Source organism: Strix uralensis, chromosome Z (assembly GCF_047716275.1).
Source record: "Strix uralensis isolate ZFMK-TIS-50842 chromosome Z, bStrUra1, whole genome shotgun sequence".
Taxonomy (NCBI): Eukaryota; Metazoa; Chordata; class Aves; order Strigiformes; family Strigidae; genus Strix; species Strix uralensis.
This window is the reverse complement of record NC_134012.1, coordinates 6,493,850-6,508,785: the sequence shown is the minus strand read 5'-3', so window position 1 is coordinate 6,508,785 and position 14,936 is coordinate 6,493,850. Positions and strand designations below refer to the sequence as shown.

The following is a 14,936-nucleotide window of genomic DNA, read 5'->3' as shown; positions in this document are numbered from 1 at the left end:
TGTTAAGACAGTGTAAATTTGCCCTAACCAGGTGATGGAGGATGCCCTATAACAGGGAAAGTGCAGGGATACAGGAGCTAGTAAAGCTATCTCTCTGACATTCCTTTTCAATCTCTCCTGGTACAGACAGTTCACATTAATAAGAAAATGTGCTTGCGGCTGTGCTTTAGTGTTGAGGGTCTCTGGAGCAGTGTGTCCCCCATCCGTGCTGCTATGCTCCTTTGGCTCCCAGCACAGGATGAAGTTGTCCCTGGTCTTTGCTAGCTCCTGAAGTTTGCCCAGAAATTGTTTGGAAGGGTGTTATGGGGCCTGGGCCAAATAATGCGGTGAACTAATCTAATAATTTAACAGTCTTGGTGACTGAATTGCAGGCACCTGGAATAATTAATTTAGTAATATAAACATAGCCATAATTTTTCAGGGTGTATTCTTGTCACTGTTGCCAAACAACGCTTGGGTCCATTTGAAGCTGAAATTACATCGTTGCTTGGAAGAAGTACTGTTCGTGATGGGTTCCGTCAGTGCTTCTGAAAAGGCGTTTTATGGGGATGCTAGTGGTCTGTAAGCTTACAGTTAGTGCTTGCAGCTGGTGTGTGACTCGATATTAAATGATGAAATATAGGGATTCCCAGCATTTCCTCTTCTATTTTCCGTTTCTCTGCCAGTAGCTTTGATAAAATTGGTGTCTGATAATATGAGTAGTTTTCAGATAATGTATTCTATTAAAATTTCAGAAACCTTCTTAGTGAATCACAGCTAGAAGAATGTTGTGTATTTTCTATTTATTGGCCATGTCTGGATGTTTAATAAGTGGCAAAATTTTACTGATTTTGTCTGCCTGAGAAAAAATATTTGTAAATATGTTGGAACCTCTTGAATCAACATTTTACTAAGTTACTCATATTTCTATTTACTTGTAAATTAGCATGTTTCTTCCATCTTTCAACAATACTCTAATAACAAAGGCTCCTTGTTAAATTCATTATTGCTACAATGCCACTATTTTCCCAAACTATTACAGTATGTTATTTACTCATCATGAAGTACTCCAATAAAATCATCAGAGAAAAGGAACATTTTATAGTTTATTTTTCTTGCTTTGTAGCCATTCTGTGAAGTGGATGTTTTACAGTGTTGCAATGTTTCTGAAGATTTTAGAATGCAATAAGTGAGGTTAAATGTTATTTTTCAGGGATCATCAGGGGACATCTTTGATGTTAAACTGTAAAAGACACTGGCAATAGGGGGGAAGTGATTTTGCAAAGTGGAATATCTGTCTTCTGCTGCTTCGGTGTTGGTGCTCTTTATGGTTTGTTTTAGGTGTGCATGTGCAGCTGTTGCTGAATTCAGTGGGAATTATGTGTATATAGAAAACAGAATGTGGCTGCTAGACAGATCCTGTCTTAACCAAAACCATCTCCCTTTCCAAACGTCTGATGTACTCAAGTAACTTAGAAATTGTTGAGATTCTTTCCAGAACCAGAAAGGCCCCAAATAAAAGCAATCCTTGTTTTGTCTGTATCATCTGTAGTGTGTGCAGGAAAATAGGGTTATGAAAAGTTGACCAACAACCATATATTCATAAACATTATATTTGTAGGTTTGATGCATAAGAACAGACATCAGGGCCATCACTGATTAGCAAATCTGCATCAAAAGCACAATTTTTTTGGTGTCCCCATTGGTCACATGTCTCACTGCAGCTAGCAGACCTCAAACACTCAAGGGATCCCCTATTCACTGTTGACACTCTGGCATGCACATACTGCAGCTGCCTGCTTCAGAAAGTCTATTTTTAAGCCCATTTTTTCTGAGGACTAGACGTGCTTAGTCTTGTCTGGTCACACAGTTTGCCTTACAATTGGACGTGCCAACTAGATCAATAAGCCAACGTATCAGGTAGCACTGTTAACATGAGCAACCTTTCCTGCAGTGCAATTAGCCAACCAGCATTTGGAACTGGAAGAGTACGGGTAACTATGTAATATCATTGACACATTCTAACATTCATTCTCCCTTTTGATGACAGTTTTCTGTAACAGCAGTGAAAGTGCATTTATAGTTTAATTACTTTTTTCTGTGTGTACAGTGAATATAATTTCACCAACTATTAATAACATAAGGTGTTATATAGTTCCTGTGAGCAGCCACTAGAGGGGGGACATCATTTGTACGATAGCATATCTCTTAGCCTTTTACTATTTTTATTGTACCTATCTGATTTCACCATTGTAACAAAGGTAAAATTCCTGTATGATGATGGTGGCAGAAATGATGCAAAATGTGTCACTAATGTAAGCTTTTGTCTTTTCAGGTGTTGTGTTTCACTATCGTGCAGCAACCAGCAGGTATACTCTGAATTTTACACAAGCTCAGCAGACTTGTCTGGAAAACGGTGCTGTCATAGCAAGCCCAGAACAACTGAAAGCAGCCTATGAAGATGGATTTGAGCAATGTGATGCTGGCTGGTTGTCTGACCAGACGGTTAGGTGAGACATTTAAAACACCCCTTGACAGAGTTTCCCAAAATTCATATGCTTAGCCTGTACAGATTTAAAATGCTGACTTGTTGTGATAATAAACACAAGCATGCTGCATTTCAGATATCCAATTAGACATCCAAGAATTGGCTGCTTTGGAGATAAAATGGGAAAGAAAGGAGTCAGAACATATGGGCGCCGTTTTCCTAATGAAACTTATGATGTGTATTGCTATGTGGAACACATGGAAGGTAAGTGTCGCGGATGGAGTGACACATTTCAGTCGTAAGAGAGAACTTCAATATGTTTACTGATATAAAACAGTGATTTACGAAGTTTGATAGTAAATGTGACAGTGGTTTAACAAGATTCAATGTCAAGGTTCACTTGATACTTACTGTGTAGAGGACGAGGTCAGACAAACTGTCAGGGAAACCCTGCCATTGAGTCATGGGGTTCAAAAAGGACCCCCTTGTGTTCTAAATCCCTTCTTAGAGAAGAGTCTAGGTGCAGCTGGATCCACCCCTAGCCCCAGACTTGGTCAACGGTTTATGTCTGAAGGATTATATATGCACAGTCAATCCTTTATATCACTTAGTTAAGATTTCAAAGTTTAGCATGATATTAATCACTTACCAAGAATCTATTGTGGCAAGGACTCTCTCAGCCTTGAGGATTAACCTTGAGAGGCGTCCCTGCTCGAGGGGAGATCCTGGCACACAGCCCGCTGCTGTGTGGGAGAGCTCAACAGGCCCTGGGCTGTCCACTATTTATGCAGTAAGATAATTGACCTATAGTCGTATTTACATACTGACTACAGAAGTTAGTTTCTTCCAAGTTTGGCTTGAGTCAGACACTGACCAGCACTGTGGTTAGGTGGGCGCATTGTTCAAATTAGCCTTTGGCTATTGTGTTGTTATCTGTCTCCCCTGCATCCACTCTGAGCCTGATGCAGTCATCACGGGCAGACACATCCATTACGAACACCACTGGTGGTTACCACTTGAGCAGGGTTACGGGAAATATAGGTCAGGTCAGGGGGGTGTGGGAGGGGTGAGGCAAGCACACTGCCACAGTTAGATAGGTCCATATTTACTCTGCACTGCAAAATTTAAAAATGACTGGAGATTCTAATGTGGAAAGGCAAAGAAATAAGAAATTCTGTGTAAAACAAGTTTTGGCCGTTTTGAATCTGAAGAGAATTGCTGAATGAAGTGAACCTATAGTTTGTGGTCTAACAGGCCTTAATTAAAGGCAAATGTGGAGTCTACAAAGGGACAGTCAGGTTTAAAGCTGCTATAGTTAGTGCAGCAGATCTCACAAAAGTTGCTGTTGAAGCATCTTATTTTTTGAATGTTATAAAAGGATTTTCAAAGAAACGCATGTTTGCGAAACTATATATACTGTATATATATATAAAAAGATGGATATAGTATGTGCTAACTGTATTATAGTTCATAAAGTATGTAATTAAGTTTTTTATATGCCCATGGCATAAAATTAGACAGATATTTAATTGAACTCCAAGTTTAATAATATCTTTTTAAAAAAAGGTCGTCTCAGCATCAGAAAGAAACAAACAAGGAAAAGCTTTCTGTTGAGGAATCTGGATCTTCTTTAGTAAAATTCTTTGCAGTTCCATAGTAGGAATATAGTATTTGCAAAAGCTGCTGATTAAATGGTCTAATGTAGCAGAGTGATGATGATTCTGCCACATGGTGTCTACGAACCATGGTTCATATTGTGAACCCCATGGTACCCTGTGATCCATGGTTAGGCTCTGTGATTGGTCTTTATTCAACAAAGAGTTTGACAGTAAAAAGAAAAATATAGTAAATTTTTCTGCAGTTGGACAGTTCTAGCATACAGAAATCTCTGTATTACATGTGTGATGTTGTAACTGTTTCTTGTAATCTCTCTTCTGGAAGTGAATTTAACTATATCCTTTCAGTGGGCCTATAGATATGTTCCAGACACCAGTTATCCTTATGCTTAGACATTACTGTGACTAGTTAAATACATATACTTAAAATATAAATGCAGAAATAGCCTTTCCTGTCGCCTATTTTTTTTGGCTTTGTGCTGGTTATGCACATGGGAACTTCATTCTGGTACAGAAATACTTTGCAACCAAGACCAAAGTACATTTTCCATTTACTGCAGTGGTCTGAGTGTATCACACTGCTTCTGTCTTGACAGGGTTTTATTCCATACCAGTTTCACTGTTCCTTTCTCAAAAAATACTTATAGTTCCTAATTAAATATATTTTGGGTTGATTTTTGACTTATATGCATTTAGTTTAGTGCTCCTGAAGTCAGCAGAACAATAAATGAACCATGGCTCTGAGCAAGCCTGCCTTTGTTTGTGTACATATATTTGTAACAAGCAATAACAAAATTAAGGTGCTCTGTGTTTGTTTGTATTCTATCTTAGAGCAGAAATAAATTAGCTCATGGAAAGTTTTCTGCTCCTGATGACTTATAGAAACTTTAGTTACTGAAATCAGTAAGTGTTTTTCTCTTAGTAGCCGAGGATCTGCCACAGACTACGTTTACCTTGGAGAATTATAAAAGTCAAGCAATACAAGTCTTGCAAAGACTCAAACAAATAGACGCTTAGGAACTCTGAAAATTAAGTGATGGAATTTTGTTAGTGCTCAGCATTGTCTTAATTTTATTTATGTTCCATCTATATCTGTCAATGAGCAGCACATATGAAGACTCAGAGTTCATAGTATTGATCCTCCATCAATCCTTGATGGGATTGAATTCTGAATCATCTCTGAATCAAGGCTTTTGAATTCAATTTGGGACTGTCTTAGGTTACAAAAATAAGTTTTAACTAATCCTTATCATTCCTGGATGAAGAGCAATGCCTTGTTCCTTTCCCTCTTAAGAACAGAGAAGTGTAATGGAGAAGCTTATCCTGATGCATGTGAGCCAGCACTTTCTCAGGGTCACATATTCTCACTGAGCTTTTAAAAATAAAAATTAAAAAAAGTCAAAACTGAAGCCTATCTCACTGAAGCTAATGTTCTGTGCTTAGAACAATCTGGAAGGAAGCCGTGAGGTTCAAAGAGGTTTCAGTGACTGTGCAGTCTTTGGTGAAGATGCACATGCATAGACTTTCAGTTGTTCATGAACATTAATTGACTCTTCTTTGTTACAAAATTTCATTTACCAGGATTTATAAGCTGGCTTTCCTCTCTGGGTAGCTCTACATTTCTGTCCTATTGCTGTGGGTGATGATCTGTTTAAAGGTATTCATGTCTTTGTGGTCTTTCAGCTAGACTGCGGTAATGTGATCTGCTTGGCTCTGAAATCTTCAGCATTTAAAAAATATAAACTAGCACAGAATATTGGGGAGATTTAGTCTATCAACGCAGGTAACAATAAGCATGTACATTTCACCTTCTTCCTTACACAGCATTTTCCTATGGAAAACTGATTAAAGCAAATGCACGGTTTCAACCTTTATCTTAAAGATGCCTTGTGAGTTTCATTATCATCCTTCTCAAAGGCAAAGTGTGTTTGACCTCACCTTTATCTAAATGATTCTCAGAATATGCATTTATAGAAATGTTCCAGAATCTTTTTTTCTAAGTTAGGGAAAGATAACTCCATCTTGGGTTGGTACATATTGTACTCTTTTTTTCACTGAAGAGGGTGTGAGATAAAACATTGTGATAAATGACAGCTTCATGTTTTCTTGTGTTAATAGACAATGGCATTGCTACTAGAAGCACTTTGGTAGCAAGCTGAATTTGAGAAGAGAGAAGAATTCCCTTCAGAGTTTTACCATTGATTTCAACAAAGCAGAGTCAGGCCAACACTGAGCATGTAGGAAACCTCATCTTTAAGCTATTTACGTAGCAGGAAGGTCCTGTATGTGCTGTGAGGCAGTGACTGCTGTGAACGAGATAATTACCAATTAGCTGTATGGCCTCAACCCACTGCATAGGGATTATTTTTTTTTCTGATTATGTTGATTGATTTTAATGCCAGATTATTATGATAGTTAAGCTAAAATACTTTCCCCTATCCTTTTCTCTAGGTGTTTTTTCCGCCTATTTTCTCAGAAGTTTTCAAATGAACTGGCATCTGAAAATAACTTCTAGGAGTCAGAAGGAGTGATGGTTTTATGGATATAGGGTATGGGCACGGTATAGGCATGTTATACTGACATGCAGAGGAGTTAATTTATTCCATTTTGATGAAAAGAAACAGATGCATGTTAAGGAAAAGACAGTACCACATCATGGTATAGTGCAGGATAAATTATTCTTCAGTGCCTTTACAGAAACCTGAACCTCTGAGCCAGACTTCCTTTTTAAGATGGGGCTAAGGAGCCAACATGGCTTTGTCTATAAAACAGAAGCAGTTTCTGTAAGAACAAAGGTTAAGTAAATGCAGAGCTTGTTTGAAGTAACACAGCATCAATGAGATTACACTTCGGAACCACACATCCATGTATCAACAGAAGTTATTGGAAGGTGAACATTGCAGTAAACTAGATCCTGTGTTTTGTTTGCTGTACTGTAACACATTCATATATTGGTAAAAGACTTACTGTTCAAGATTTAAGGTTATGCCAAATTTCTGATTGCCCTGACCACCAAAGGCTGATTCTGCAAGGTATGACCTTTCTCTTGTAATGGGTGCTCTCAACACGCCCTTAGTAACAAAAGACATTCATGGTATAGTGTAGAACTGTATTAGTATACTGTAGAATTCTGTTTAAACATGATTTTTTCCATGTTAATTTGAAAGTTCATATCTGCATAGCCTATTCTGATTCAATGCCAAATCTATTAGACTTGCACTAAAGAGGTCCTTATTTGGAGAGCCTGTGTCAGTGCGATGACTATTCATGGAATAAGATGTTGCCTGATTAATGATATCAAAATCTGGGCCATAATGAGAATGTCATCATGGAAGTCATTGAACAGTTATTGGTCTGTTGGCCGCTATTAACATGTTACCCCAGAAGGCCATAAATGGTGGTAGAAATTCTTGCAGTATATTTTAAAATAAATGTGTATTGAATTTACAGTACTAATTTGGGTACTTGCACTGAGGATTTGTGGGAGCAACACCATTTCAGTATTCTTCCTTTCTGGTCATATGAAATTACAAAGTTAGCCAGAGACTTGGATTTCTCCTTGAAACACAAACTATTAGCTTAAATTAAAACCAGTTGTCTAGGCTAACTCTTACTGTTTCCTTGTTCTGAGGAAAGGCAGAGAGATTAAAGACTGCACAATTATAAGTTAAATATTTTGAGTTTTTCTAAAACACACAGAAGAATAATTATGGAAAGGATTTAAAATTTCTGAGCTCCTAGTGATAAAAATAAGAATCTGGAGTAAAAATATCATTGAATAGGTACTGGGCATGGTCTCTTATTACAAACTGAATTACATTCCTCATATTTCACCACATATTTCAGTGTAGCAAGCATTAACAAAAACATTTAGGATACCTTTAAGTGTGGGAGATTTTTACTAATAAAGAGTTTAATCTAAAATGATTGAGCAGAAAAGGTTTGGATATAACTCTGAGGTTCTCGTGTTTAACACCTCCAGCTGAAGCAGTGGCTGCACCAACATCTTCTATGCAATAATTCTTTGAATGGAAATGGGTGATGAGGAAGGAGAGGTTTCCATTCTCTCTTCAGATAAGTGTATGTGATTGATTTGACAGTGCTCTGGTGTCAGAAATGGAGACAAAGTAAGAGCTGCTCGCCAAAGCCCACTGATGAAGTGAGGGGCTCTGAGTGTGTGGTGTGGAGCCAAAGCACAAATTAAACCACTCCATGCAGCATTGTCTTCTGGCCAAAACCAGTTAGAAGCCATATATGTCTAACAAGCGTATGTAATATGCAGATGGGGACTCATGTTAAGAAAGTTATTTTGGGGTGGCTGTTGGGCAGATTATACAGTGTCCCTTCCATGCACCATTACCCCCCCAACAGTGAGTGCAAGGAAGAAAAAGAAAAAACAAAACCAGATGTCCTTGAAATACTTTCCACCTAGTCTTATGCACTTTTCCTATTGTCATGGAAATTTCTGTGAGAATAATATTTAAAGAAGTCATAGTCTAAATAAGGCTTCAGATGAGAAGTTTCTTCTGTGTTTTGGGCAGCTAAAGATCTTCTCCAGAGTCCATTCTGATTCTGGAGCAACAATTAGATTAGATTTTTAAACCAGGACATGAGTAAAGAGTCTTTTCTTCTTAGTTCAGGGCCTGTAGTAGAGTCACGGCCTTTACATTGGCTTATACTGGACACATCTCCAGCTTTGTATCGTGTGACCTAATGCAGGGTCATGGATCCAAGAATTCTCAAGAAAGGTACAGAGCCCAAAAAGAGTAAAACAAAATGGAATAACACCATGGTGGTTTCTATGCATGACATTGTATTCAAGCTCATAATGTGATAAAGCTCATCTTTGGGGAGATCAAAAATCCTGACGTCTAAATGATTCTTGTCAAAGTAAGGCACCAAAAAAAAAAATCATATAGAATCCAAAGATCATTTTTTCCCTCTGTATAAGTAAATGCCAGTGACACTTTGCAGCTACAGCAGAGCTCTCTAAGGGTATAGCAGTTTCCATGCTACTCTTCATGCTTGAGGGCAAGCCTGTAGGAAAAGTGTACTCTCCCAGTCTTGTCAAATGCAGTGGATTCCTGTTCAGCCTATGGTTTTGCATAGAATAGACCCAAGACGTTCAGGAGAGTTTAATTAAATCATTACTGATGTGTATCAAAAGGAATCAACTAACTTGTTCTAACGTGTAAGAGAAAAAGTCTTCTTCAGCTTGTCTAGCCTTTTGCTTTAAAGCTGAACATAGCAGCTTAGGTCTTTGTGGTTTTCCAGTCCTAAAGAATGTTTTGCAGTAATTTGTGACTTTGTTAAGGATACCTCTTTATTAGTCTGGTGTGTCAGAGAACCAGTCCTTAGCAGCGGCAGGATGGAGAAAGAGAACTGCAGCTGAGACAAGGCATTTTGTCTGTACAGTTTGGGAAAGAGGTGGAAGGCTGGAGCATGAATTGGGTTAATAAACAGGCTATTTGTAGACTCCAAGGCCCCTGCCTGTAGTGAAGACATGTGAAACTTTTCAGGTCTGTCTTGGCCCAAAGATATCTATGTTTTTTCCCGAGTGTTCAAGACAAGGGTAGTGGTCTCCATTACCTTCAGGCGTGTGTGGAGAGGAGGGGTAGATGTGGGCAGTATCTCTTCCCTCCTTGGTGTACAAGCAGTCTAGTAGTCCTGTTGGTGGCTGCTGCTGCCTTTTTGTGGGGGCCTTTTGGTCAAAGAGAGAGAGAGAGTAGGGGGAAATTGGAAATTCTGGGGACATGTGGTCCTCAAACTTCAAGAGTAAATGCTTTAGTCCCCAAAGTGGCCACGCTACTCCTGCTTCTTTGCACACTTGTGTGTGTTCTAGAAATGAAGGTTTGGGCAGATTCTGTGTTTCTGAGAGAAAGTCATGACGGCAGTGTCTCATGACTGCTTGAGCTTTGAAGTGTGAACCATGTGGCTGTGACCAAATGTTTATGAGGAGCTGTAACATCAGGGTACAGCTGCAGGTGGAGAAATGTCCTTAGAATGTTCCGTATAACATCAGAAAAGATGATATTTTGCCACTTTCAGCCATCTTTCACACCTGACCCAGGACTCCCTGATCTGCCACTGTAATCACAGAACCCGGGAGCTCTAAGATCCCCATGAGGTCATCTTTGCTTGATGAGCTTGGTGGGTTCTGCCATCTCTCAGAAACAGCTAATGAACAGGTCTGGAGTTCACCACAGACTCATTATGGTCAGAAAAAAGAGAGTTGCCAAATTCTTAGTGGGGGATAATGTTTCTTCTCCTCAAACAAGAATACTACCAAGAAGCTAAGATGGAAAGGTACCAGCACTTTTTTGTGTTGTTTTTATTTGAAATTGTTAGATTTAAGCATTTCCATCTGTGGGAATAATTAGCTTTTTGTGTATTTAATATACCTTTTGATATTCTTATGTCTTTCTTTCGTTGACACTGAAGGTAGCGGAGGTCATAAAATCTGAGCGCCCAACCACAAGGTAAAGCTTGTGAGCACCAAATTCCACATGGGACAGTAATAATGAAGGCTCCTGTTGCTCTGGGGGAGCAATATGGGGGAAAAGGCTAAAAATATTACAACCAAATAAATATAAGTTTCTCCTTAGTATTTGTCCTTTCCTCACATGGATTGGATTATAGCAAGGACATTTCATAGGTGGTTGACCAGCCATCATCCCCTGCAGTTGGTGTGTTACCAGATGTGTCAAAGCATTCAGTAGGAGACTCACAGGTTACCTCTTAAGCTTCTCTGCAGTTTGGGAGAATCCTTCAGACATCTGTAAAACGTTTGACATGGTCTTGCATGTGATGCCTTCATCTGCCAGGTACAAGTGACTTGTAACTCATTTTGTTGTGCCTGGCACAGTGGGTGATGGTATGTGAAGCTGAGGAGATGATGCTCTGCTCTGGGAGGAGAGTGCCACATAGTCAGGCTCAAAGATCTCCTCTAGGAAGTAACAGCCCACCAATCCCTTAACTGTGGCTTCATCTATGGAAAAAGAAATTACTGGTGAGGTCTGTGCTGGAGGGCTTACATCTAGGTTCATTACTTCTACCCTAGTCAATACATGTTATGTATTGACCCCCGGCTATGGTTCTAGCCTGCCCTTATTTCTGTGCTCTTTTAAGATGTGTGATTCATGAAATTCACATCTACAAACATGCCCAGCTCAGTGAGACATCTCCTGATGGGAGAGAATAAGTGAATTAACCTTCAAAGGAATAAAGCTTGCTATAAAACCAACTGATAAGTCTGTAGATCTTAAGCTTTTTCCTTGGGCGTTGTAGTGAATCAGCTTTTGTCTTCAAGACAAAAATCTGGTTTCTTCATCTGGCTTGATATAGTTGAACGAGAGGGAAAAAGCAGGACTTTCATCAGGTGTATGTTTTAACCAAACAAGACAAGCACATATAACACTAAAATCCTGGGGATTCTTCAAGTGCTCTGACTGTTGAGGCTGGACGATCACCCTGAAGCTTGGTTTTAAACAGGAGCCAGCAATAATATACATTGCATTATTGTCTGCAGTCTAAACATTGTCACGGTCTCCATTTCACCCCCTGGTACTGCAGAACTAGTTTCTCTTCATCTGCTGGTCTAGGCCCTGGGGTTTGCCTGCATAATATTGCTAAGTTATTTGGAGTGTACTCCAGCTATAAAAACATTGCACATGGCTTCTAACACACACAAGACTGAATATGCCCTGCTTTGGTGGTGGTAGCTATGTCATTTGTTTATTGACCAGATAAGTTTTCTCTCTTAATTTCCTTGTTTCCAGTGGGAAATTGAGGTGCTTTCAGACATCATAATAAAGACGCTGTAAGAGCGTGACAGGATGAATCCTTCTGCTAAACATGGAATCCGTTGTGCTTCCAAAAATATCAGTTAATTGTAGAGACTGCAAGGATTAAATACGTTTTATTAGCTTCACTATTAATTTTTTTGCTTTTAAGAGGAAGTTTCAGTGCAATGGTCAAATTCTTTTCTCTTGGGCGCTTTGAAGGAGTCAGGATATTTCAGCTACATTGACTGACATGCTGAAAGTCAGGATTGGAGCACAAACCCTTTTTCCATGGCCTGGAAAGCTGCTGTCAGTTTTGAGGTTGAGTCCACGAAAGAGTGCAGCAGAACCTGAGCTCTATTTTTCCCCAAATGCTTGGCAGTGCCAGAGGAATTACTAGAGCTTCTTGCTGTTCTTCCTTCAGCACCTTTCTTCACATTCTGCTTTCTGTGTTTCCTGCTCTATTGACCAGCTTTTGTGTAGGCTGACTGAGGAACAACATGGTTTCCAACCCAGGTTTTAACTGTGAGAGAAAAAGCCATATTGACAAAAAAGTAGGGGACAAGCGCCCTTTCCATGTATGACAAACTGAATCTCCACATTGCTGTGAGGATAAAGAAGTGGGGGATTATTAAACAGTGCTTTCAGAACATGTACCCAAGACATCAGTAATTTGGTAGCCGTCTCTTTCTGACCAAAGAGACCGGTAATGAGCAAGTGCCTCAGCCCTAATCATGTCAGAGAAGTGACATGGATGGCAAAATGTCTTCCCTGTACCTTCCAAGTGATTGCACTTACTGCACACAAACAGTAGGTCCTGATTAGTTGTCTCTGTGCTGTATGGGTCACTGTATCCCTGAAGTGCAAAGTCTGCTGTGCATGAAGCGTACATGCCCACAGTCTGCTCCAGGTGAGAAGTACAGGAAAGATTGTGCAAACTTTCTTATCATATAATTTAGAGCTGCTGCAAATCAAACCAATGCTGTTCAGCTGAAGAGTGTTTTGAGCACTGTTTTCTTCCCAAGCACTTAACACAGAATATAAATATTTCTCTTTTTTTTTTTTTTTTTTTTATAAGGTGGTTTTTGAAGATTGCAGGACAACTTTTAAGTGTTTATAGATTTAGACACCAAGCAAGGCCTTTATTACAATCTTTCTTTGTTTTCCACATTTCATTCCAACAATTATGCACTTTAAGTGCATGCTCAATCATACAGAATTCTTATTCATTTTCAAACAGAACAGACAAATTGCAGAGTCATATCTCCTAGAGTAAATGGCTTCTATTTGGAATCTGACTTTTGCACTTTACTGAATTTTTAAAAATAAATATCCTGAAATCATAGAAAAACATTCTTTAACTAGAACAATTGCAAGCTACCATGTTTTAACATTTTTGTATCCTTTATCTTATGACTAGCATTCTTGAAATAAATTAGTATTTACTTGGTATATGATGGAATGACAATAAGGCCATTTTGCTGGGTGCTCTGGCACCTTTTTTCCCTTCTTCATGAATTTTTCATCTCAAATTCTTTAATATACCAAATAGGTAGCAAAGAATGTGACTTTAGTCTTCACTTATTGGACTGTTCTAGTTAGGATGCATTTTTCCTTAAGAGCATGGGTTTTCTTATCACGTAGTTTTTCTGGTAAGATACCCTTTGACAAAGATAGTATCTGTGTGACAGCAGCTGACTTTAAGACATGAACCAAATAAATAGATGTGGGGTCAGTACAATAGATTCAATACAAAGAAAGACATGCCACACATCTTTTAAATGTGCAGTATTATCAGTATTTCATACATGGGTATACTCCAAGGCAGATTTCCATATAGAAATGCTCTTGTGCAACTTGGATAAGTAAATTCTCTGCAAAGTGACCTTTCTTATGCAAGCACTGATTGAACATTGCATTTTGAAGTCTTATAGCAAAGACATAACCATCCAGTGAGTTTCTTTCCTTTAACAGAGTGCAGATGACAGCTCGGAGGAATAAATACCCCTAACTTTAATGATGTTTTGCATAAGCTCCATTTGGAAACAGTGTTCCAGAGCAGTCGATGGAAAAATTGCTTTGCTATTAATCTTGCAATGTTTACCCATTTTGTATGTATTCAATAAGTTTCTCCCAGAGGAATGTTGTGGGACTGTTTGACATTATTTGGTTTTTGATCCATCATATTTGTTTCTAGAAACCATTAAAATGCATTGTTTTTCTTACTTGTCCCATTTTCTTGTCTAACCAGACTGATATTTGCTATTTAATTGCAATAATTTTAACTACTAATTTTCATATACTTCATACCTGCTGTGTGAGATGACAAGTGATTAGTCCTCAGAAGAGAGGGGGCTGCTCTGGAGAGACCTTTCTTTGCCCCATTGTTGTATGATACTGCTGTTGGGACAGTATGGTGAGATAACTGCATCTATCATTTTGTATTGGCCATGATGCCAGATCTGTCCCTTGATGCAGAAAAAACTGTCTTCTGCAGAAGTGTTTAATAAAAAATTCATTATCCATGAATATCCATTATATTAATGAAGCATTCGTGTACTTCTGAGGATGAATGATTCTTTGCTTTCCTTATCTGTCCCTCCCCAATAGACATGCTCTGTTCCTTTACCTCTAAGTTAGAAACTCCCTACAACATCTATAAAGAAACTTACACTGTCGAATTGATAGTACAGCTATAATAACAGATCAGAGCTTCTACCTAGGAGGAAAAAGAAAATTGGCACATTGCCTCCTTTCACACTTGCATTCCTTTCAAGACTGAAAAAAGCGTAATATTGATGTGAATGAAACTGCTTGGGGTGATGTAGTTTCCGTCTGCCTTTAGCTAGATTGCCTTGAGACAACTGCAGAGGTAAGACAGACTGCGTGTCCAATATGAATAAGCAGTGCTTTCCTGCAACAGTGACTGTTGTGTTCTGATCTACTGTAGCTGAGGAAGAGAATTACTGTCTTGTAACAAATATTTTGAATCTGCACTGTTTTTTACAGCTGAACATGTTGATTTTAGGTCTCATCAGTTGCATATGAGAATTAGAAAGGAGACAGTTTACT

The 14,936-nt window shown here is 38.8% G+C and overlaps 1 protein-coding gene across 3 annotated transcripts in view; it reads left to right on the top strand.

Moving 5' to 3' along the window:
- VCAN (versican) overlaps nt 1-14,936 on the top strand; it is a 116,261-nt gene that overhangs the window by 27,405 nt on the left and 73,920 nt on the right. For all 3 annotated transcript variants that reach the window (XM_074856023.1, XM_074856022.1, XM_074856021.1), the window contains exons 4-5: nt 2,315-2,489; nt 2,604-2,731. In XM_074856023.1, coding sequence (XP_074712124.1) covers nt 2,315-2,489; nt 2,604-2,731 — 303 coding nt within the window. The remainder of the gene's footprint in view (nt 1-2,314; nt 2,490-2,603; nt 2,732-14,936) is intronic.